This window comes from Salmo trutta, chromosome 20 (assembly GCF_901001165.1).
Source record: "Salmo trutta chromosome 20, fSalTru1.1, whole genome shotgun sequence".
Classification (NCBI taxonomy): Eukaryota; Metazoa; Chordata; class Actinopteri; order Salmoniformes; family Salmonidae; genus Salmo; species Salmo trutta.
The window spans coordinates 4159676-4185694 of NC_042976.1; the positions used below are offsets into that span (position 1 = coordinate 4159676).

The 26019-nt window shown below is 45.5% G+C and overlaps 1 protein-coding gene across 2 annotated transcripts; it reads left to right on the top strand.

Annotated features, from left to right (window-relative positions):
* Positions 1 to 698: 698 nt before the first annotated feature.
* Positions 699 to 21252, top strand: LOC115155439 (desmin). 2 transcript variants are annotated; one of them, XM_029702056.1, is made up of 10 exons: positions 699 to 1372; positions 6507 to 6567; positions 7368 to 7463; positions 14445 to 14606; positions 15217 to 15342; positions 16525 to 16745; positions 17239 to 17318; positions 17812 to 17897; positions 18162 to 18200; positions 20681 to 21247. In XM_029702056.1, the coding sequence occupies exons 1-10, from the start codon at positions 795 to 797 to the stop codon at positions 20720 to 20722; spliced, it is 1491 nt and encodes a 496-aa protein (XP_029557916.1). In that variant the 5' UTR covers positions 699 to 794; the 3' UTR covers positions 20723 to 21247. The 2 variants fall into 2 exon arrangements, with proteins under 2 accessions (XP_029557916.1, XP_029557917.1); XM_029702057.1 differs by lacking the exon at positions 18162 to 18200 and having other exon boundaries at positions 700 to 1372; positions 20681 to 21252.
* The last annotated feature ends 4767 nt before the right edge of the window (positions 21253 to 26019 follow it).

Sequence of the window (26019 nt, forward strand, 5' to 3'; positions counted from 1 at the left end):
CTGTACAGCACTTTGTGACATCAGCTGATGTAAGAAGGGCTTTATAAATACATTTGATTTGATAACAAATACCTCTTACATAACATACCTCTTATGTGACAAATAACTTTTACATAACAAATACTTCTTACATAACAAATACTTCCTAAATAACAAATACTTCCTACATAACAAATACTTCCTACATAACGTATAAACACAGTTTGATGGGTTCTGAACGTTTCCACCAGTTAAAAAAGACTACAATCCTTTAACACAGCAGTATAGTTGGAAAATGTAAGAATAAATATGTGGTCGACTAGGCATGTTTCTGTCCCTCTGATAGAGATGTGTAGGGTAACTTACGGTAAATGTAATCTCATGTTTTTAAGAAGGCCATGAGACTAACACCCCCCCCCACATCCACTTCCAAAAACTCCTACACACCCACTTCCAACAACCCCTACACACCCACTTCCACACCCACTTCCAACAACTACTACACCCCCACACCCACTTCCTACACCCCCACACTGGCTAGCTTCCACACTGCTACTGGAAACCAGAGCCTATGACAGCTGAATCAAAGAGTGGGAATAGAAATGAGCGAGAGATAGAGAGAGATATGAGAAGAGAGAGAGAGAGTGGGGGTGATTGAGGGAGTTGGAGGCAGGGGGCTTGGAGTTATGGAGTGGGCGTTGTATGTCTACAAATAGCAGATCTCCTGTCCAACAGCCCCTAACAGCCCCTCATTCAGTCATCCACCTCCAACAGCAACCCAGTTCTTTCAGCTAGATCCTCGGACAACGTCCACCATGAGCAAGTCCTTCTCTTCCCAATCCGCCCAGTCAGCCTCTTCCTACCGCCGGACCTTCGGCTCCGGTGTTGGATCCACCCCAGGCATGTCCTCCATGTTCTCCCACGGCGGACGCGGCTCCTCCGGCTCCTCCGGCTCGGCCCACATGTCCTCCAGAGTGTACGAGATGACCAAAACCTCCGCCCGTCCCAGCTACTCCTCTGGCAGCATTCGTTCCTCTTCCGGCGGCGCGATGCGTTCGTACGCTGGGATGGGCGAGAAGCTGGACTTCAACCTGGCCGACGCCACTAACCGCGACTTCCTGGACACCAGAACCAATGAGAAGGCAGAGTTGCAACACCTGAACGACCGGTTTGCCAGCTACATCGAGAAGGTCCGTTTTCTAGAGCAGCAGAACGCTACTCTGGTGGTGGAGATCGAGAGGATGAGGGGTCACGAGCCGACCCGCGTGGCCGAGATGTACGAAGAGGAGATGAGAGAGCTGAGGCGTCAGGTGGAAGGCATGTCCAATGACAGAGCCCGCATGGAGGTGGAGAGAGACAACTTGGCTGATGACCTGCAGAAACTGAAACTCAGGTGAGAGGTCAGGGGTCAAAAACACACAGCAAATCAAATCAAAGTTTATTTGTCACGTGTTACAGGATACAACATGTGTCAACAGTACAATGAAATGCTAACCTGCAAGCTGTTCCAAAACAACGCAGTGTTCAATGAGAGAGACGTTAGTAAAATCACTGGATAATACGCTCTTCATTAAGAAATAAAATGGCATGAGAAAGAAGAAAGACAAGTTACTAAAAACAGAAGAGAGGAGGTTATTACATTCAAGATCACTGTTGGAAGACAATGGAAGTAGATTTATTTCAAACTGCATGATGTAGAAGTTAGTTAAAAAAAACAAAAACAAACTAAGAGAATCACTGAAACTACCTGTTACCTATTACTACTGTAATATGTTCTTGATTAAGTTATTCGCTTGAGAAATTAGGGCCGTTTGATTATGGTTCCCAATATATATATATCAACGCTTTTATATTCCAATAAGTGTACATTTTCAGTCTGGAACTACCAAAGATGTATCAATACATAGTGGAACAGGTGTTATCTGTTGTGTTGAGTGAAAGTCACTCCTTAGAATGTAGCCAAAGACTGAATGGTGATATGATCTGAATAAGTGTCATGTTTTTTTCTGCTGAATTGGAAAGAGTAATACAGTGTTTTGGTTATCCTCCATCTTAGAGTGAGTAGGAATACAACAGCCATGTCATGCCCAGTGACAGTTCTCTCCTGCATTGCTGAAGCTATATATATATATATATATATAGTTTTATAATTTACCCACAAGAGAAAATGCTTGAGAATGAATGCAGAAGAGATTGAGAAAGAGGATGTCAGAAGACAGAGAGAAAGTGATGAGATTATAAACCTGAATCTGTTGCTAACGGTAAAAGTGAGGGGAAAAGCAAAGAGGATTACCATTATTGTGAAGAGCAGAAAGAATGAGAGCTGAATGCAGGATGGATAAACAGACACTACCCGTACTGTCTCAAAGTGGACCCATAGTAGACAGACAGACAGACAGACAGACAGACAGACAGACAGACAGACAGACAGACAGACAGACAGACAGGCAGGCAGGCAGGCAGGCAGGCAGGCAGGCAGGCAGGCAGGCAGACAGACAGACAGACAGACAGACAGACAGACAGACAGACAGACAGACAGACAGACAGACAGGCAGGCAGGCAGGCAGGCAGGCAGGCAGACAGACAGACAGACAGACAGACAGGCAGGCAGGCAGGCAGACAGGCAGGCAGACAGACAGACAGACAGACAGACAGACAGACAGACAGACAGACAGACAGACAGACAGGCAGGCAGGCAGGCAGGCAGGCAGGCAGGCAGGCAGACAGACAGACAGACAGACAGAAACATGCAGACAAACAGAGACATGCAGACAGACAGACTGAGACACCTAGACATGCAGATAGACAGACATACATGCAGACAGACAGACAGACAGACAGACAGACAGGCAGGCAGGCAGGCAGGCAGACAGACAGACAGACAGACAGACAGACAGACAGACAGACAGACAGACAGACAGACAGACAGACAGACAGACAGACAGACAGACAGAGACATGCAGACAGACAGACTGAGACACCTAGACATGCAGATAGACAGACAGACATGCAGACAGACAGACAGACAGACAGACAGACAGACAGACAGACAGACAGACAGACAGACAGACAGACAGACAGACAGACAGACAGACAGACAGACAGACAGACAGACAGACAGACAGACAGACAGACAGAGAAATACAGACAGAGAAATACAGACCGAGATAGACAGAGAGATAGACAGGCAAACAGCTCCTCATTGTCCACCACTTGCTCAGAGCCCTCAAGAATCAGCTGTCGCAGAATACCATTCCCATATTAGACCACAATTCTTATCCATCCCTATTTACCCTGAGTGCCTACTGTACTTCTCCTAAATATAACCCGGTATCAGCAGGCCTATTGGATGCTGTGTCTTACTCTGTGGCGTGCAAGGCCTCATGAGAGTCTATAACCATAAACTGTGGAAGCATTCAACAGTGTTTTTTTATTGTCACGTGCACTGCTACAGTGAAATGTCTTTTCTTGCTCTTTCCCAACGATGCGTTAATCAATATCAGTAATAGTAGAAATAAATAAAGTAGAACAAAAACACAGGAGAAATAGAAATAAGAACATTTAGTGGTGGCATGTTTTTTTTTTGTTATTGTAGTGTTGTTAAAATAGACGTTTCTATTTCGAGGTACAGGATCAACGGTGTGAAATCGTCTCTGGGTTTTTTTCTTTATGGGATTTTCTCTCCAGCTGTAAACAGCTGACGTTGTCAAGCTCCTTCAAGGCATGCGAGGGAGGGGTTTGGGTGCAGTGTAGACGGAGGAATGAGGGAGAGTCAAACTACTGTTGAAATTGAAGGTGGAAAGGGGTGAGTGAACGTTTGAGAAGGTTCTGGGGTTGGAACACACAGCTGCTGTGTCATACTGACCTTTAGATCAACTCAGGGTTGGGATTCATAGTGTTTCAGAGTAGGAGCGCTGATCTAGGATCAGTTATGCCTTTTAGATCATAATGAATCAGATGAGGTGGACAGGAGGGACCTGATCCTAGATCATAATGAATCAGATGATACAGACAGGAGGGACCTGATCCTAGATCATAATGAATCAGATGAGGTGGACAGGAGGGACCTGATCCTAGATCATAATGAATCAGATGAGGTGGACAGGAGGGACCTGATCCTAGATCATAATGAATCAGATGATGTGGACAGGAGGGACCTGATCCTAGATCAGACACTCTTACTCTGATACACTTGATACATACATGTCCTGCACTGCAGTAGAACAGTCTCCAGCGTCTGTCTGCTCTACCTACTCCCCTCAGTCTGTCTGCTCTACATGCTCCCCTCAGTCTGTCTGCTCCCCTCTGTCTGTCTGCTCCCCTCTGTCTGTCTGCTCTACCTGCTTCCCTCAGTCTGTCTGCTCTACCTGCTCCCCTCTGTCTGTCTGCTCCCCTCTGTCTGTCTGCTCTACATGCTCCCCTCTGTCTGTCTGCTCTACCTGCTCCCCTCTGTCTGTCTGCTCCCCTCTGTCTGTCTGCTCCCCCCTGTCTGTCTGCTCTACATGCTCCCCTCTGTCTGTCTGCTCCCCTCAGTCTGTCTGCTCCCCTCAGTCTGTCTGCTCCCCTCTGTCTGTCTGCTCTACATGCTCCCCACTGTCTGTCTGCTCCCCTCAGTCTGTCTGCTCCCCTCTGTCTGTCTGCTCTACATGCTCCCCTCTGTCTGTCTGCTCCCCTCAGTCTGTCTGCTCCCCTCAGTCTGTCTGCTCCCCTCTGTCTGTCTGCTCTACATGCTCCCCACTGTCTGCTCCCCTCTGTCTGTCTGCTCTACATGCTCCCCACTGTCTGTCTGCTCCCCTCAGTCTGTCTGCTCCCCTCTGTCTGTCTGCTCTACATGCTCCCCTCTGTCTACCTGCTCCCCTCTGTCTGTCTGCTCCCCTCAGTCTGTCTACTTCACATGCTCCCCTCTGTCTGTCTGCTCTACATAGTCGCCTCTGTCTGTCTGCTCCCTTCTGTCTGTCTGCTCTACATTATCCCCTCAGTCTGTCTGCACCCCTCTGTCTGTCTGCTCCCCTCTGTCTGTCTGGTCCTCTCTGTCTGTCTGCTCCCCCTTGTCTGTCTGCTCTACATGCCCCCCTCAGTCTGTCTGCTCCCCTCAGTCTGTCTGCTCCCCTCTCTCTGTCTGCTCTGTAAAAGTGTTTATCGCAGACGGCAACATGAGACACATAGACAGCGTGGTGGCCATTCTTCGCCTCCTCTGTGATCTAAATGCAGATTCCTGACGTGCCTGGCCTGCCAACCATTATATACTGCACGCCACGCTAGATAATATAGCAACAATAACTGCCATTTATCAGACACTTTGATCCAGAGTGTCTGTATCAACAGTACTGACACAGTATAGGAGTCTGCATCAACAGTACTGACACAGTGTCAGTCAGCTATGTTTAGCCAATCAGGAAGCAACCAGGACACAAAAAGGATATCAAATGCTTTTGTAAGGGTTACAGCCATCTCTGTAGCTCACTGCCTTTCTGTTTGACCCTTGACCTGCCTTAGAACAGCTGAAGGGGTCCACTGTACAAGGAATGTGTGTCTCTGGAGGAAATTCCTCTAGGCACAGAGAGAGACTGTGCTTTAAAGATAAAGTGATTATATTTTTAACCATTTAGCAGACGCTCTTATCCAGAGCGACTCACAGTAGCGAATGCATAGATTTCATACATTTTTTTTTTTTGTACTGCCCCCCTGTGGGAATCGAACCCACAACCCTGGCATTGCACACACCATGCTCTACCAACTGAGCCACAGGGAAGTGATAACAGCACACCATTTAGTTAAACTGTGTAAAGTCTACTGTTCCAAATTGTTTGCATAGTCAACTTACACACAGCTCTGACACACACACTTACCCCACCAGACATGCCACCAGGGGTCTTTTCACAGTCCCCAGGTCCAGAACTAATTCAAGGAAACGTAGAGTATTATATAGAGCTATGAGTGAATGGAACTCCCTTTCATCTCATATAACGCAAGTGAACAGCGAACCTGGTTTAGAAAAACACCTCAAGGCACAGCGCCTCTCCTCCATGTGACCTACTTGTTGTGTGTATGTGCTGACGTGTATGTAGAATTGATAGATGCACACACACATGCGCACGCCCACCCACCCACCAACACACACACACACACACACACACACACACACACACACACACACACACACACACACACACACACACACACACACACACACACACACACACACACACACACACAATGTGTTAATGTTTTTAAATGTATGTAAACTGTAAAGTATTTTGTCTGTAATGTGTTTTTTTGTTATGTGTCCGAGCCCAGTAAGACTAGCTGTCGGGCTAATGGGGATCCTAATAAATATCAAATCAAAAATCACAACACCTACCTACAGGCTCAGATAGGGAGGAAAAGGTTGTCTCTGAATCTGTTTAAACTCCAACTGAGCCTTTTCTTTAATCTCTCTCCCTCCCTCCCTCTCTCTCTCCCTCCCTCCCTCTCTCTCCCCCTCCCTCCCTCCCTCCCTCCCTCCCTCCCTCCCTCCCTCCCTCCAGACTGCAGGAGGAGATCCACCAGAAGGAAGATGCAGAGAACAACCTGTCTGCCTTCAGAGCTGTGAGTCACACTCTCCCTCTCCTTCTCTCTTTCTCTGTCTGCCTTCAGAACTGTCTCTCTTCCCAAATGATCAATGAAGTACATGCTGTCAGGTTAGATCAATGATAACAGTGCAGCGTGTGACACCAACATAGACCGAAGCTGCTATCGTTCCCTAGAGTAACTTCTGAGTCTCTCTCTCTCTCTCTCTCTCTCTGTCTTTCTGTCTGTCTGTCTGTCTGTCTGTCTGTCTGTCTGTCTGTCTGTCTGTCTGTCTGTCTGTCTGTCTGTCTGTCTGTCTGTCTGTCTGTCTGTCTGTCTGTCTGTCTCTCTCTCTCTCTCTGTCTGTCTCCCTCTCTGTCTGTCTGTCTGTCTGTCTGTCTGTCTGTCTGTCTGTCTGTCTGTCTGTCTGTCTCTCTCTGTCTCTGTCTGTCTGTCTGTCTGTCTGTCTGTCTGTCTGTCTGTCTCTCTCTCTCTCTTTGTCTGTCTGTCTCTGTCTGTCTGTCTCTTTCTCTGTCTGTCTCTCTCTCTCTGTCTGTCTCTCTCTCTCTCTGTCTATCTGTCTCTGTCTGTCTGTCTGTCTGTCTGTCTGTCTGTCTGTCTGTCTGTCTGTCTGTCTGTCTGTCTGTCTGTCTGTCTGTCTGTCTGTCTGTCTGTCTGTCTGTCTGTCTGTCTGTCTGTCCGTCCATCTTTCTCTGTTTCTCTCTCTGTCTATGTGTCAGTGTGTTATGTCAACTCTCGTCTTGGGAAAGGCCTTAATGTGAAATGTCGACATTAAAACATCCTCTACCATATCCACTTTTCTTGTTCTGTTTCTCTAGGATGTGGACTCTGCCACGCTGGCCAGGCTGGACCTGGAGAGACGCATTGAGAGCCTGCAGGAGGAGATCACCTTCCTTAAGAAGATTCACGAGGAGGTCAGTAGTGTCCCAGACCCCCTTTTTAACCCCTTTTTCACCCCGCAATAGAATAGCATCTTGTTCAGGGGGTTGTACTTGTACAACAAGCCTCATGCTACAGAAACAGGCGATAAGACTGCAGCCCTATGGGTAATTCTGGCTCAGATAAGGCTACTTACTTATACCCTTATAACGCTACTGAGCCGAGCTGAGCCGGGCCGGGACAAGCTGAGCCGGGCCGAGCCAAGCTGAACCGGGCCGGGCCAAGCTGAACCGGGCTGGCCTGTTTACTAATCTACCATAGTTGCTGGAACCAAACTAGAAGGTCATTGTGTCTAGAACATATCCAGTATGCAGCAGAAACAGGAGATTGGTCCATAGGGCAGGAGCCTTTCTGGATTGGACAAGGCTTATTTACGCTGCAGAAAACGGTACCATTGTCTGTACGTCAGTCGATGTCAGTTCCCATGTGTTCTTTACCATCAGCCTTTATCACGTCCAACCCTTCAATACACCAAACCTGCAGCTGTTCCTTCTGATTGACATTTTATGGTGGGAAATATAATGTAAATACTACACCACACAACCAACTACACACCACACAACCAACTATACACACACCACACAACCAACTATACACACCACACAACCAACTATACACACCACACAACCAACTACACACACCACACAACCAACTACACACACCACACAACACAACCAACTACACACCACACAACCAACTACACACACCACACAACACAACCAACTACACACACCACACAGCCAACTATACACACCACACAACCAACTACACACACCACACAGCCAACTATACACACACCACACAACCAACTACACACACCACACAGCCAACTATACACACCACACAACCAACTACACACACCACACAGCCAACTATACACACACCACACAACCAACTATACACACCACACAACCAACTACACACACCACACAACACAACCAACTACACACACCACACAGCCAACTATACACACCACACAACCAACTACACACACCACACAACCAACTATACACACACCACACAACCAACTATACACCACCACACCAACTATACACACCACACAACCAACTACACACACCACACAACCAACTATACACACACCACACAACCAACTATACACCACACAACCAACTATATACCACACAACCAACTATACACACCACACAACCAACTATACACACACCACACAACCAACTATACACACCACACAACCAACTACACACACCACACAACCAACTATACACACCACACAACCAACTATACACCACACAACCAACTATACACACCACACAACCAACTATACACACACCACACAACCAACTATACACCACACAACCAACTATACACACCACACAACCAACTATACACCACACAACCAACTATACACACCACACAACCAACTATACACACACCACACAACCAACTATACACACCACACAACCAACTACACACACCACACAACCAACTATACACACACCACACAACCAACTACACACACCACACAACCAACTATACACACACCACACAACCAACTATACACACACCACACAAACAACTACACACACCACACAACCAACTATACACACCACACAACCAACTACACACACACCACACAACCAACTACACACACACACCACACAACCAACTACACACATACCACACAACCAACTACACACCACACAACCAACTATACACACACCTACCCACACAACCAACTACACACACCACACAACCAACTACACACACACCACACAACCCAACTACACACACACACCACACAACCAACTATACACACCACACAACCAACTACACACAGACCAACAACCACTACACCACCCACAAAAACCAACTACACACCACACAACCATCTACACACACACAACCAACATGACACCCCGACACAAACCACTTACACAACCACACCAACAAAAACTACACACACCACCACAACCAACTACAACACCAAACACAAGCCAAACGACACCCACACAACTGGACTATACACACCAAACAGACCAACTACCACACACCACACAACTAACTACACACCAACACACACCACACAACCAACTACACACACACCACACAACCAACTACACACTACACAACCAACTATACACACCACACAACCAACTACACACACACCACACAACCAACTACACACACCACACAACCAACTACACACACACCACACAAACAACTACACACACACCACACAAACAACTACACACACACCACACAACCAACTATACACACCACACAACCAACTATACACACCACACAACCAACTACACACACCACACAACCAACTATACACACCACACAACCAACTACACACACCACACAACCAACTAACTACACACCACACAACCAACTAACTACACACCACACAACCAACTACACACCACACAACCAACTACACACCACACAACCAACTACACACCACACAACCAACTATACACACCACACAACCAACTACACACACCACACAACCAACTACACACCACACAACACAACTATACACACACCACACAAACAACTATACACACCACACAACCAACTACACACCAGACAACTGACTATACACACCACACAACACAACTATACACACACCACACAAACAACTATACACACCACACAGCCAACTATACACACCACATAACCAACTACACACCACACAACCAACTACACACCACACAACCAACTACACACACCACACAACCAACTATACACACACCACACAACCAACTATACACACCACACAACCAACTATACACACCACACAACCAACTACACACACCACACAACCAACTACACACACCACACAACCAACTACACACACACCACACAACCAACTATACACACCACACAACCAACTATACACACCACACAACCAACTATACACACACCACACAACCAACTATACACACACCACACAACCAACTATACACACACACCACACAACCAACTACACACACACCACACAACCAACTACACACCACACAACTAACTATACACACACCACACAACCAACTACACACACCACACAACCAACTATACACACCACACAACCAACTATACACACACACCACACAACCAACTACACACACCACACAACCAACTACACACACCACACAACCAACTATACACACCACACAACCAACTATACACACCACACAACCAACTACACACACACCACACAACCAACTACACACACCACACAACCAACTATACACACCACACAACACAACTACACACACACCACACAACCAACTACACACACCACACAACCAACTATACACACCACACAACCAACTATACACACCACACAACCAACTACACACACCACACAACCAACTACACACCACACAACCAACTATACACACCACACAACCAACTACACACACCACACAACCAACTATACACACCACACAACCAACTACACACACACCACACAACCAACTATACACACCACACAACCAACTACACACACCACACAACCAACTACACACACACCACACAACCAACTACACACACACCACACACACACCACTACACACACCACACAACCAACTACACACACCACACAACCAACTACACACACCACACAACCAACTATACACACACCACACAACCAACTATACACACACCACACAACCAACTATACACACACCACACAACCAACTATACACACCACACAACCAACTACACACACACCACACAAACAACTACACACCACACAACCAACTATACACACCACACAACCAACTATACACACCACACAACCAACTACACACACACCACACAACCAACTACACACACCACACAACCAACTACACACACACCACACAAACAACTACACACCACACAACCAACTATACACACCACACAACCAACTACACACACCACACAACCAACTACACACACCACACAACCAACTACACACACCACACACAACACTACACACACCACACAAACACTACACACCACACAACCAACTATACACACCACACAACCAACTACACACCACACAACCAACTACACACACCACACAACCAACTATACACCACACAACCAACTATACACACCACACAACCAACTACACACCACAAAACCAACTATACACACCACACAACCAACTACACACCACACAACCAACTATACACACCACACAACCAACTACACACCACACAACCAACTACACACCACACAACTGACTATACACACCACACAAACAACTATACACACCACACAACCAACTATACACACACCACACAACCAACTACACACACCACACAACCAACTACACACACCACACAACTAACTATACACACCACACAACAACTACACACCACACAACCAACTACACACCACACAACTGACTACACACCACACAACCAACTATACACACCACCCAACCAACTACACACCACACAACCAACTACACACCACACAACTGACTATACACACCACACAAACAACTATACACACCACACAACCACTAACACACACAACTACTACACACCACACACCACTACCACACACCAACTATACACCACACCACACAACCAACTACACACACCACACAACCAACTACACACACCACACAACCAACTACACACCACACAACCAACTATACACACCACACAACCAACTACACACACACCACACAACCAACTATACACACCACACAACCAACTATACACACCACACCACCAACTACACACACACACCACACAACCAACTATACACACACCACACAACCAACTATACACACCACACATACACACCACACAACCAACTATACACACCACACACCAACACACACACACCACACAACCAACTATACACACACCACACAACCAACTATACACACACCACAACCAACTATACACACCACACAACCAACTACACACCACACAACCAACTATACACACACACACAACCAACTACACACCACACAACCAACTACACACACCACACAACCAACTACACACCACACAACTGACTATACACACCACACAACCAACTATACACACCACACAACCAACTACACACCACACAACCAACTATACACACCACACAACCAACTACACACACACCACACAACCAACTACACACACACCACACAACCAACTATACACACACCACACAACCAACTATACACACCACACAACCAACTATACACACCACACAACCAACTACACACCACACAACCAACTACACACACCACACAACCAACTACACACCACACAACTGACTATACACACCACACAACCAACTATACACACCACACAACCAACTACACACCACACAACCAACTACACACCACACAACCAACTACACACACCACACAACCAACTATACACACCACACAACCAACTACACACACCACACAACCAACTACACACCACACAACTGACTATACACACCACACAACCAACTATACACACCACACAACCAACTATACACACACCACACAACCAACTACACACCACACAACTGACTATACACACCACACAACCAACTATACACACCACACAACCAACTATACACACCACACAACCAACTACACACCACACAACCAACTATACACACCACACAACCAACTATACACACCACACAACCAACTACACACACCACACAACCAACTATACACACACCACACAACCAACTACACACCACACAACCAACTATACACACCACACAACCAACTACACACACACCACACAACCAACTACACACACACCACACAACCAACTATACACACCACACAACCAACTATACACACCACACAACCAACTATACACACCACACAACTAACTATACACACCACACAACCAACTACACACACACCACACAACCAACTACACACACCACACAACCAACTATACACACCACACAACCAACTACACACACCACACAACCAACTACACACACACCACACAACCAACTATACACACCACACAACCAACTATACACACCACACAACCAACTACACACCACACAAACAACTATACACACCACATCTACTACCAACCATACAGCTACTCTGCATACAGTGGATGGGGAGAGGGACTTTTCTAGCTTCTAAAGCCAGAAGTCCTTTCATGCTCTCTCTCCTTCCCCCTGACATTTGACTTCAGAGAAATGCTGGCATGTGTCAGCTGGTTCGTGACATGGAGTGCCCTCTGTAATATTGTTCAACACATGCACAGCTAAAATTAAACCGAGAGTGAGAGACAGAGACAGAGACAGACAGAGAGACAGAGACAGAGAGAGAGACAGAGAGAGAGACAGAGAGAGAGAGACAGAGAGAGAGACAGAGATAGAGACCAGTGGTCCTGTCTATGTAGGAGATAGAGAGAGACCAGTGGTCCTGTCTATGTAGGATAGAGATAGAGAGAGACCAGTGATCCTGTCTATGTAGGAGATAGAGCGAGACCAGTGGTCCTGTCTATGTAGGACAGAGATAGAGAGAGACCAGTGGTCCTGTCTATGTAGGAGATAGAGAGAGACCAGTGGTCCTGTATTGTAGGACAGAGATAGAGAGAGACCAGGGGTCCTGTCTATATAGGACAGAGATAGAGAGAGACCAGTGGTCCTGTCTATGTAGGACAGAGATAGAGAGAGACCAGTGGACCTGTATTGTAGGAGCCATGGTTTTTCCTGGTGAGCCGTATAGTCAGTGTAACTCTGGGCCGGATGTAAAGTCAATGAATCAGGAGAGTGGAAGAAAAAATATATATGTTAATGCTAAAGGCTGATCATCTAAATTAAATCCTGTATGTACCCCTGACCTCTGAACCCTGACCTCTATCCTCTGACCCCTGACCTCTATACTCTGACCCCTGACCTCTGAACCCTGACCTCTATCCTCTGACCCCTGACCTCTATCCTCTGAACCCTGAACTCTATCCTCTGACCCCTGAACTCTATTCTCTGACCCCCTGCAGGAGATCCATGAGCTGACGAGCCAGATGCAGGAGACCTCGGTGCAGGTCCAGATGGACATGTCCAAACCAGACCTGACTGCTGCCCTCAGGGACATCCGTATGCAGTACGAAGGCATCGCAGCCAAGAACATCTCAGAGGCAGAGGACTGGTACAAGTCCAAGGTAAACACCATTTATAATACACCGTAGTATTATACAGTAAGGAGTTTTTCCTAGCCACCGTGCTTCTACACCTCCATTGCTTGCTGTTTGGGGTTTTAGGCTGGGTTTCTGTACAGCACTTTGAGATATCAGCTGATTTAAGAACGGCTATATAAATACAATTGATTTGATTATATCATATGGTACAGTACTCAGGACTGGTACAAGTCCAAGGTAAACACTAGAAATATGGGTGGGCATTGACAGTGGGGTCATAGTTAGAGAGGCTCGGGATGGTTGAGAGAATTGGCTTAGGACAGTACAGAACAGGATTGGAGCCTATTCCGTTTAAGTTAAGTAATTAAATTGGAATTGGAATTAAATTGACTGCATTGAAATGAAATGAAATCGACCCCAAGTCCCCAACCCTGGCAAAGAACATGTGACTGCCAGTACTTGAAGTAAAGCAGTGTTAGCTAAGTTAAAACTGGATATGATATGTGGACTGTGTTAGATAAGTTAAAACTGGATATGATATGTGGACTGTGACAGTAGCTAAGATAACTACATCGGCACCACTACACAGTGACAGTAGCATCTATTTTAACTCATGTCTTCACCTCCTCTCCAGGTGTCAGACCTGAACCAGGCTGTGAACAAGAACAACGATGCTCTGAGACAGGCCAAACAGGAGAGCATGGAGTTCAGGCATCAGATCCAGTCCTACACCTGTGAGATCGACTCTCTCAAGGGAACCGTAAGTACTCTGTTTCTGCATCCTACTCTATATTACTACACCCTACTATATATTACTGCACCCTACTATATATTACTGCACCCTACTCTATATTACTACATCCTACTCTATATTACTACATTCTACTCTATATTACTACACCCTGCTCTATATTACTACACCCTACTCTATATTACTACATCCTACTCTATATTACTACATTCTACCCTATATTACTACACCCTGCTCTATATTACTACACCCTACTCTATATTACTACATCCTACTCTATATTACTACATTCTACTCTATATTACTACACCCTGCTCTATATTACTACATCCTACTCTATATTACTACACCCTACTCTATATTACTACACCCTACTCTATATTACTACACCCTGCTCTATATTACTACACCCTACTCTATATTACTACATTCTACTCTATATTACTACATCATATTCTATATTACTACATTCTACTCTATATTACTACATTCTACTCTATATTACTACACCCTGCTCTATATTACTACATCCTACTCTATATTACTACACCCTACTCTATATTACTACACCCTACTCTATATTACTACACCCTGCTCTATATTACTACACCCTACTCTATATTACTACATTCTACTCTATATTACTACATCATATTCTATATTACTACATTCTACTCTATATTACTACATTCTACTCTATATTACTACACCCTACTCTATATTACTACACCCTACTCTATATTACTACACCCTGCTCTATATTACTACACCCTACTCTATATTACTACATTCTACTCTATATTACTACATCATATTCTATATTACTACATTCTACTCTATATTACTACATTCTACTCTATATTACTACACCCTACTCTATACTACTACACCCTACTCTATATCCTGCTGTACCAAGTGTACTCTTGTTTCCTTCCCTTCATGGATTTGACAGGAATGGATTGGTGTAAGAAATATGTTAGAAACTCCCTCTAGCCATGTTTTACACCAATCCAATGCTTTTCCTTTTAAATGGGTGGGGAGTAGTACAGACTTCAGGACAATTCCCTAACCTATCATCACTTCAACCACCTTTCCACAGGCTCCCCTCTCAATCTAACTATGGTACCTGTTCACTACTTTACCTGTTTATGTAATCATCCCTCTCTCTCTCTCTCTCTCTCTCCCCTACAGAACGAGTCTCTGCTGAGGCAGATGAGGGAGATGGAGGATCGTCTGGGAAACGAGGCTGGAGGTTACCAGGACTCCGTCACCCGTCTGGAGGCTGAGATCGCCAAGATGAAAGATGAGATGGCTCGTCACCTCAGAGAGTACCAGGACCTCCTCAATGTCAAGATGGCCCTGGATATAGAGATCGCCACCTACAGGAAACTACTGGAGGGAGAGGAGAGCAGGTAGGAGAGAGGGATGAGTAGGGAGAGGGATAGAGAAGACGGAGGGAGGGAAGGTGAGGGATAGAGGAGAGGGAGGGAGGGAAGGGGAGTGATAGAGAAGAGGGAGGGAATGGAGGCATAGGGGGAGGGATAGAGAATAGGGAGGGCAGGGAGGAGTATGGGGAGGGATAGAGAAGATGGAGGGGTAGGAGAGGAACAGGGGGAGGGATAGAGAAGAATGACAGATGGCCCTGGGCATAAAGATTGCTGCCTAACAGGCGATAAACAGTATTAGGAAGTGGACTGGAGAGAAGTAAGTGGAATATGTTCTGAATGCTTCTGTAGTGAGAAGAGCTAGAAGGATAGATCGTATTGATAGAGAGAGAGAGAGTGTGTGGGGGGGGGCGAGGCAGGATAGAGGGGTGAGGACATGGCTGTAAATTAGTGATTTAGATTATCATAAACTGGTCATTTCACCTGTAAATAACTGTTCTGTTGGTGTTTTCTACCCCAGAATCACTGTATCTGGCTCCCAGTCTTCTCACTCTGGTTCCCACTCTGCTGCATCATTATATTCCACTGTTGGATTCAGAGGTGACCACTTTAAACACACTTCCTCACAACTGACCAATCACCAAAGAGTTCTATAAGACATGTACAGTCATTTAAAGTAAGGGATCATGAGAGCAGAATCACATTTCACCACAAGGTGGAGCAGCTGTACCTGAAAACACTGACAGCATGAATTGATGCATTTCGGATATTTGCATCACTGAGACCACAATCAGTTCAATGATAACAATAGAGGATGATTGAAGTTAATTGATTGATTGATTGATTGATTGATTGATTGGTTGATTGATTGATTGATTGATTGGTTGATTGGTTGATTGATTGATTGGTTGATTGGTTGATTGGTTGATTGATTGATTTATTGATTGTTTGGTTGGGGGTAATTCAACTGTGGCTTTTGATGTTAGGCTGAGGCATAGTGAATCATATATATACAACTCTGGGTTGATGTTAGGTTGGTTTTGTGTTTCTGTTAGTACGAGGTTGTCTTAACTCTGTCCGATCCGTCCCGCAGAGACCAGCCCAGACGTCGGACGATCAGCAGAGGTCCACTCCAAGAAGACAGTCCTGATAAAGACCATCGAGACCCGCGATGGAGAGGTAAAGTCAACACACAGAAGATACATAGCATCCATTATCGGCTTTGTTCCAAGTAACACCCTATTCCCTATATAGACCACTACCATGGTTCTGGTGAAAAGTAGTGCACTATTTATGGAAAAGGGTGCCATTTGGGACGTATCCACGGAAACCCACAGCTGACAGTCAGTCCGCAGGGGAAGGTACATCTGATCATGCAGGCCTAGCTAATAACGACATAGTATTTCATGGCCTTACAGCTAACCAATGTTCATTTTGTTCTAGATGACATATTCTATGAGAGATGGTGCTAGTGCTCTGTGTGTAAGTGCAGCTTAAACCTCAACTGTTGACCAACCACCTTTAATTAACACACTTCTCAAATTCTCACCTCCTCAGTATTAGACCTGATGACTGTGTTCTCTCCCTCAGTATTAGACCTGATGACTGTGTTCTCACCTCCTCAGTACTAGACCTGATGACTGTGTTCTCTCCCTCAGTATTAGACCTGATGACTGTGTTCTCTCCCTCAGTGTTAGACCTGATGACTGTGTTCTCTCCCTCAGTGTTAGACCTGATGACTGTGTTCTCTCCCTCAGTATTAGACCTGATGACTGTGTTCTCTCCCTCAGTATTAGACCTGATGACTGTGTTCTCTCCCTCAGTATTAGACCTGATGACTGTGTTCTCTCCCTCAGTATTAGACCTGATGACTGTGTTCTCTCCCTCAGTATTAGACCTGATGACTGTGTTCTCTCCCTCAGTATTAGACCTGATGACTGTGTTCTCTCCCTCAGTATTAGACCTGATGACTGTGTTTTCTCCCTCAGTATTAGACCTGATGACTGTGTTCTCTCCCTCAGTGTTAGACCTGATGACTGTGTTCTCTCCCTCAGTATTAGACCTGATGACTGTGTTCTCTCCCTCAGTATTAGACCTGATGACTGTGTTCTCTCCCTCAGTATTAGACCTGATGACTGTGTTCTCTCCCTCAGTATTAGACCTGATGACTGTGTTCTCTCCCTCAGTATTAGACCTGATGACTGTGTTCTCTCCCTCAGTATTAGACCTGATGACTGTGTTCTCTCCCTCAGTATTAGACCTGATGACTGTGTTCTCTCCCTCAGTGTTAGACCTGATGACTGTGTTCTCTCCCTCAGTATTAGACCTGATGACTGTGTTCTCTCCCTCAGTATTAGACCTGATGACTGTGTTCTCCTCCCTCAGTATTAGACCTGATGACTGTGTTCTCTCCCTCAGTATTAGACCTGATGACTGTGTTTTCTCCCTCAGTATTAGACCTGATGACTGTGTTCTCTCCCTCAGTGTTAGACCTGATGACTGTGTTCTCTCCCTCAGTATTAGACCTGATGACTGTGTTCTCTCCCTCAGTATTAGACCTGATGACTGTGTTCTCTCCCTCAGTATTAGACCTGATGACTGTGTTCTCTCCCTCAGTATTAGACCTGATGACTGTGTTCTCTCCCTCAGTATTAGACCTGATGACTGTGTTCTCTCCCTCAGTATTAGACCTGATGACTGTGTTCTCTCCCTCAGTATTAGACCTGATGACTGTGTTCTCTCCCTCAGTATTAGACCTGATGACTGTGTTCTCTCCCTCAGTATTAGACCTGATGACTGTGTTCTCTCCCTCAGCTGATGATGTGTTCTCTCCTCAGTATTAGACCTGATGACTGTGTTCTCTCCCTCAGTATTAGACCTGATGACTGTGTTCTCTCCCTCAGTATTAGACCTGATGACTGTGTTCTCTCCCTCAGTATTAGACCTGATGACTGTGTTCTCTCCCTCAGTATTAGACCTGATGACTGTGTTCTCTCCACCCCACCTCTGAGCACCTCACCCTCCTCTCACAGTTAAAATACCTACAGAGGACACCAGGGTTGGGTTCAATGTATTTTAAATTCAATCAATTCAGGAATTGTACATATTCCAAATTTAAAAAAATCCTTTTAGAAAAAACATTTAGCGGAATTGGAATTAAAATGTGAATTTTAGTTTACTTCCTGAATTGATTGGGATTGATTGAACCCAACCTTGTAAGACACACTATTCTTCACATTAAACTACAGATGTGTTTTCACTGTCCTGTCCTGGCCAAACTGTAACGGTCTCTAATGCATCTGATACTCTGATATTTATTCCGTATACACTACCGTTCAAAAGTTTGGGGCCACTTAGAAATCTCCTTGTTTTTGAAAGAAAAATGCGGGGAAAAAAATGGTCCATTAAAATAACATCAAATTGCTCAGAAATACAGTGTAGACATTGTTAATGTTGTAAATGACTATTGTAGCTGGAAACGGCAGATTTTTTATATGGACAGATGCATATCTGTATTCCCAGTCATGCGAAATCCATAGATTAGAGCCTTTCAATTGACATGGAAACCATGTGTTTGTTCTGTTTGACACCATTTCACCGTTTCCACTCCAGCCATTACCACAAGCACTTCCTCTCTAATTAATGTGCCACCAGCCTCCTGTGGTTAGTTAATTTATATGTGTTTTAAATGAAAACTTGTCATTGATCCACATTTTAAAATATATATTTTTATTTATTTAACTACGCCAAGGTATTTATATGACGGGACTGTTGTATTTTGTAAATTGTGTGTAATTGTACGATGCAAGGCTCCCTTGTCAAAGAGACTTTTGTCTCAATGGGACACCGGGTCGAAATAAACGGTCAATATAAACCATAAAATACACTGCACTGTGTCTCTCGAAGCCATCTGTTTGTTGTCACTGTGCCTGATCCACCCTGACTCTCTTCTCCTCCCACAGGTGGTCAGTGAATCTACACAGCACCAGCAGGACATCATGTAAACAAAAACAACAACAACAACAGCATCAACAACAGCATCAACAACAGCATCAACAACAAGCTTAAATTAGGAAAAAAAATGGATGTTTACATACCAAGATACGAGCGGTTCTCTAGCTACCGTTTCTAAGCAAAGCCTCGTTTTAAAAAGGTCTCTTTTTTGAGAGGCAGTGAGTTATGAACACCTTACGAAGCGTTATAACCACCTTATGAAGGGTTATGTCCACCATAGGAATGTTTATAACTCGTGAACTCCTACTAATCAGACGTTATATGACCCATCACCGAAGGAGAAGAACATAAGAAGACAATGTTAAGTTACAGTAATCAGAAGGTGGGAACAAGGTGGAGTGAAAGTCAAGTCAGGCCCTGGCCAGAACAGAACATGCATGGCTAGAAGGGATCTCCAGAATGTCAAGAGATGGATCTCTGTAGTGCACGTCTATGTGTGGGTGGGTCTCATTGCTTCACAATGTTTCAAAGTGGCCAATGATTTGAAATAAAAAATATACTGTATCTTCAAAAGAGAATACTATCGATTCTATTCCTTGGATATTTACTATTTCTGCACTTCATCTGAGACCGTTTGATTTTTCAATCAAGCTAGGGTAACTTGGTTAGTCAAGCATTAGTCATATTCTATTAAATGGATTAAGATTGGGGCAGCATCCCAAATGGCACCCTATTCCCTATACAGTACACTACTTTTAACTGGATCTAACAGGGCTTTGGTCAAAAGTAGTGCACTAAATAGGGAATAGGGTCCCATTTGCTAAAGTAAAACAGGGATGGGTTAATTAATGAGCTACCCGTTCCTTGTTTAATTTGTTGTCTCATTAAAGTTTACTATAATGGATACCAGTGTATTACATTGGAGTAAAGAGGATTTAGCTTCCTAGTCTTCATAACAGGAGGTAATACTAGTCTTCATAACAGGAGGTAATACTAGTCTTCATAACAGGAGGAGGTAATACTAGTCTTCATAATAACAGGAGGCAATACTAGTCTTCATAATAACAGGAGGTAATACTAGTCTTCATAATAACAGGAGGTAATACTAGTCTTCATAATAACAGGAGGAGGTAATACTAGTCTTCATAATAACAGGAGGAGGTAATACTAGTCTTCATAATAACAGGAGGAGGTAATACTAGTCTTCATAATAACAGGAGGTAATACTAGTCTTCATAATAACAGGAGGTAATACTAGTCTTCATAATAACAGGAGGTAATACTAGTCTTCATAATAACAGGAGGTAATACTAGTCTTCATAATAACAGGAGGTAATAATAGTCTTCATAATAACAGGAGGAGGTAATACTAGTCTTCATAATAACAGGAGGAGGTAATACTAGTCTTCATAATAACAGGAGGTAATACTAGTCTTCATAATAACAGGAGGTAATACTAGTCTTCACAATAACAGGAGGAGGTAATACTAGTCTTCATAATAACAGGAGGTAATACTAGTCTTCACAATAACAGGAGGAGGTAATACTAGTCTTCATAATAACAGGAGGTAATACTAGTCTTCATAATAACAGGAGGAGGTAATACTAGTCTTCATAATAACAGGAGGAGGTAATACTAGTCTTCATAATAACAGGAGGTAATACTAGTCTTCATAATAACAGGAGGTAATACTAGTCTTCATAATAACAGGAGGTAATACTAGTCTTCATAATAACAGGAGGTAGTCACCAAGGCTACTATAAAACAGACATGAAGACAAAGACCTCCTTCTCTCTTCCCACCTCCCTTCTCATTCCCTTTTCTCCCCACCTCCCTTCTCCACCCTCCTCACCTCCCTTCTCCACCCTCCCCACCTCCCTTCTCCACCCTCCTCACCTCCCTTCTCCACCCTCCCCACCTCCCTTCTCCACCCTCCTCACCTCCCTTCTCCACCCTCCTCACCTCCCTTCTCCACCCTCCCCACCTCCCTTCTCCACCCTCCTCACCTCCCTTCTCCACCCTCCCCACCTCCCTTCTCCACCCTCCTCACCTCCCTTCTCCACCCTCCTCACCTCCCTTCTCCACCCTCCCCACCTCCCTTCTCCACCCTCCTCACCTCCCTTCTCCACCCTCCCCACCTCCCTTCTCCACCCTCCCCACCTCCCTTCTCCACCCTCCCCACCTCCCTTCTCCACCCTCCTCACCTCCCTTCTCCACCCTCCCCACCTCCCTTCTCCACCCTCCTCACCTCCCTTCTCCACCCTCCTCACCTTCCTTCTCCACCCTCCCCACCTCCCTTCTCCACCCTCCTCACCTCCCTTCTCCACCCTCCCCACCTCCCTTCTCCACCCTCCTCTCCTCCCTTCTCCACCCTCCTCACCTCCCTTCTCCACCCTCCCCACCTCCCTTCTCCACCCTCCCCACCTCCCTTCTCCACCCTCCTCACCTCCCTTCTCCACCCTCCCCACCTCCCTTCTCCACCCTCCCCACCTCCCTTCTCCACCCTCCTCACCTCCCTTCTCCACCCTCCCCACCTCCCTTCTCCACCCTCCTCACCTCCCTTCTCCACCCTCCTCACCTTCCTTCTCCACCCTCCCCACCTCCCTTCTCCACCCTCCCCACCTCCCTTCTCCACCCTCCCCACCTCCCTTCTCCACCCTCCTCACCTCCCTTCTCCACCCTCCTCACCTCCCTTCTCCACCCTCCTCACCTTCCTTCTCCACCCTCCTCACCTCCCTTCTCCACCCTCCTCACCTCCCTTCTCCACCCTCCCCACCTCCCTTCTCCACCCTCCTCACCTCCCTTCTCCACCCTCCTCACCTTCCTTCTCCACCCTCCTCACCTCCATTCTCCACCCCCCTCTCTCTCCTCACTCAACTTTCTTTCCTGTGGGTTAGAAGCAGCTCTGTGTGACAGACAGTGATATCCCAACAACCTTTCCCTATCATGCTGCTGCTGCTGCTGCTGTCTCTGTTCTCTGACTATCTGTGTGTTGCAGATCAGCACTGTTAAGAATTGAGAGGACTATTAGGATGATGAAGACCTTTAAGGCTCTGATATAGACTGATCTGTTTGAGCAATGACCACAGGAGATTGCTCAACAGCACAAACAGATCTGGGACCAGGCTATGAGGGATCTACTTGACAGATTTAATTAACACTGAACAAAGACAGCAAACAGAGACAGAGAGACAGAGCGAGAGACAGAGAGAGAGACAGAGAGAGAGAGAGAGGTACAGAGAGACAGAGAGAGACAGAGAAAGAGAACACCAAATAATGCATGCTAAGCAGAATTAGGCCGATACACACTAGTTATCAAAATCCAGAAAAGAGCCGTTAAATTCTACAACCACCTAAAAGGAAGCGATTCCCAAACCTTCCATAACAAAGCCATCACCTACAGAGAGATGAACCCGGAGAAGAGTCCCCTAAGCAAGCTGGTCCTGGTGCTCTGTTCACAAACACAAACAAACCCCACAGAGCCCCAGGACAGCAACACAATTAGACCAAATTAAACAAAAATATAATTACTTGACACATTGGAAAGAATTAACAAAAAAACAGAGCAAACTAGAATGCTATTTGGCCCTAAACAGAGAGAACACAGTGGCAGAATACCTGACCACCGTGACTGACCCAAATTTAAGGAAAGCTTTAACTATGTACAGACTCAGTGAGCATAGCCTTGCTATTGAGACAGACCACTGTATGTAGACCTGGCTCCCAAGAGAAGACAGGCTATGTGCACACTGCCCACAAAATGAGGTGGAAACTGATCTGCACTTCCTAACCTCCTGCCAAATGTATGACCATATTAGAGATATATTTTCCTCAGATTACACAGATCCACAAAGAATTTGAAAACAAACCCAATTTTGATAAACTCCCATATCTACTGGGTGAAATTCCACAGTGTGCCATCACAGCAGCAAGATTTGTGACCTGTTGCCACAAGAAAAGGTCAACCAGTGAAGAACAAACACCATTGTAAATACAAACCATATTTATGAGAAAGAGAGAGAGAATCACTGTGCTGTAAAGATGGGGTCCTTCGATTTATAGTCAGTTTTAGGGAATTCAGAAAACTATGTGAGATCTGTCTCGGGGGCTGGTGATAAGTAGCCTAGTGGTTAGAGTGTAGGGGCGGCAGGTAGCCTAGTGGTTAGAGTGGAGGGGCGGCAGGTAGCCTAGTGGTTACAGTGGAGGGGCGGCAGGTAGCCTAGTGGTTAGAGTGTAGGGGCGGCAGGTAGCCTAGTGGTTAGAGTGGAGGGGTGGCAGGTAGCCTAGTGGTTAGAGTGTAGGGGCGGCAGATAGCCTAGTGGTTAGAGTGTAGGGGCGGCAGATAGCCTAGTGGTTAGAGTGTTGGACTAGCAAACTAAAGGTTGCTAGATCAAATCCCTGACCTGACAAGGTAAAAATCTGTCGTTCTGCCCCTGAACAAGGCAGTTAATCCACTGTTCCTAGGCTGTCATTGTAAATAAGAATTTGTTCTTAACTGACTTGCCAAGTTAAATAAAGGTTAAATAAAAATACAGGAGGCTGGTGACACAGGAGGCTGGTGACACAGGAGGCTGGTGACACAGGAGGCTGGTGACACAGGAGGCTGGTGACACAGGAGGCTGGTGATACAGGAGGTTGGCGATACAGGATAGAACATAGCATCTAGAGGATCTGTGTCAGACACTGAGTCTGCATGCCAAATTGCACCCTATTCCCTATATAGTGCACTAGTTTATACCAGAGCCCTATTCCCTATCCAGAGTGTCTCTCTCTTCTAGCCAAGCGTGTTTCCGGGTGTGTCTGCGTGTGCGTGTGTGTCGTGTGTCCAGCGGTTGGAACCAAAAATCTCCAATATACACTCCAGACCAATGGACAAATTTCCACAGGTCTAATGTCCATTGCTTGTGTTTCTTGGACCAAGCAAGTCTCTTCTTCTTATTGGTGTCCTTAAGTAGTGGTTTCTTTGCAGAAATTTGGCTTGATTTGGCTTGACCAGTCTCAATGTCAACAGTGAAGAGGTGACTCAGGGATGCTGGCCTTCTAGGCAGAGTTGAAAAGAAAAAGCCGTATCTCAGACAGGCCAATAATAATAAAAGATTAAGATGGTTAAAATAACACAGACACCGGACAAAGGAACTCAACGTCAACAGTGAAGAGGCGACTCCGGGATGCTGGCCTTCAGGCAGAGTTCCTCCGTCCAGTGTCTGTGTTCTTTTGCCCATCTTAATCTTTTCTTTTTATTGGCCAGTCTGAGATATGACTTTTTCTTTGCAACTCTGCCTAGAAGGCCAGCATCCCTGAGTCACCTCTTCACTGTTGACATTGAGACTGGTGTTTTGCGGGTAC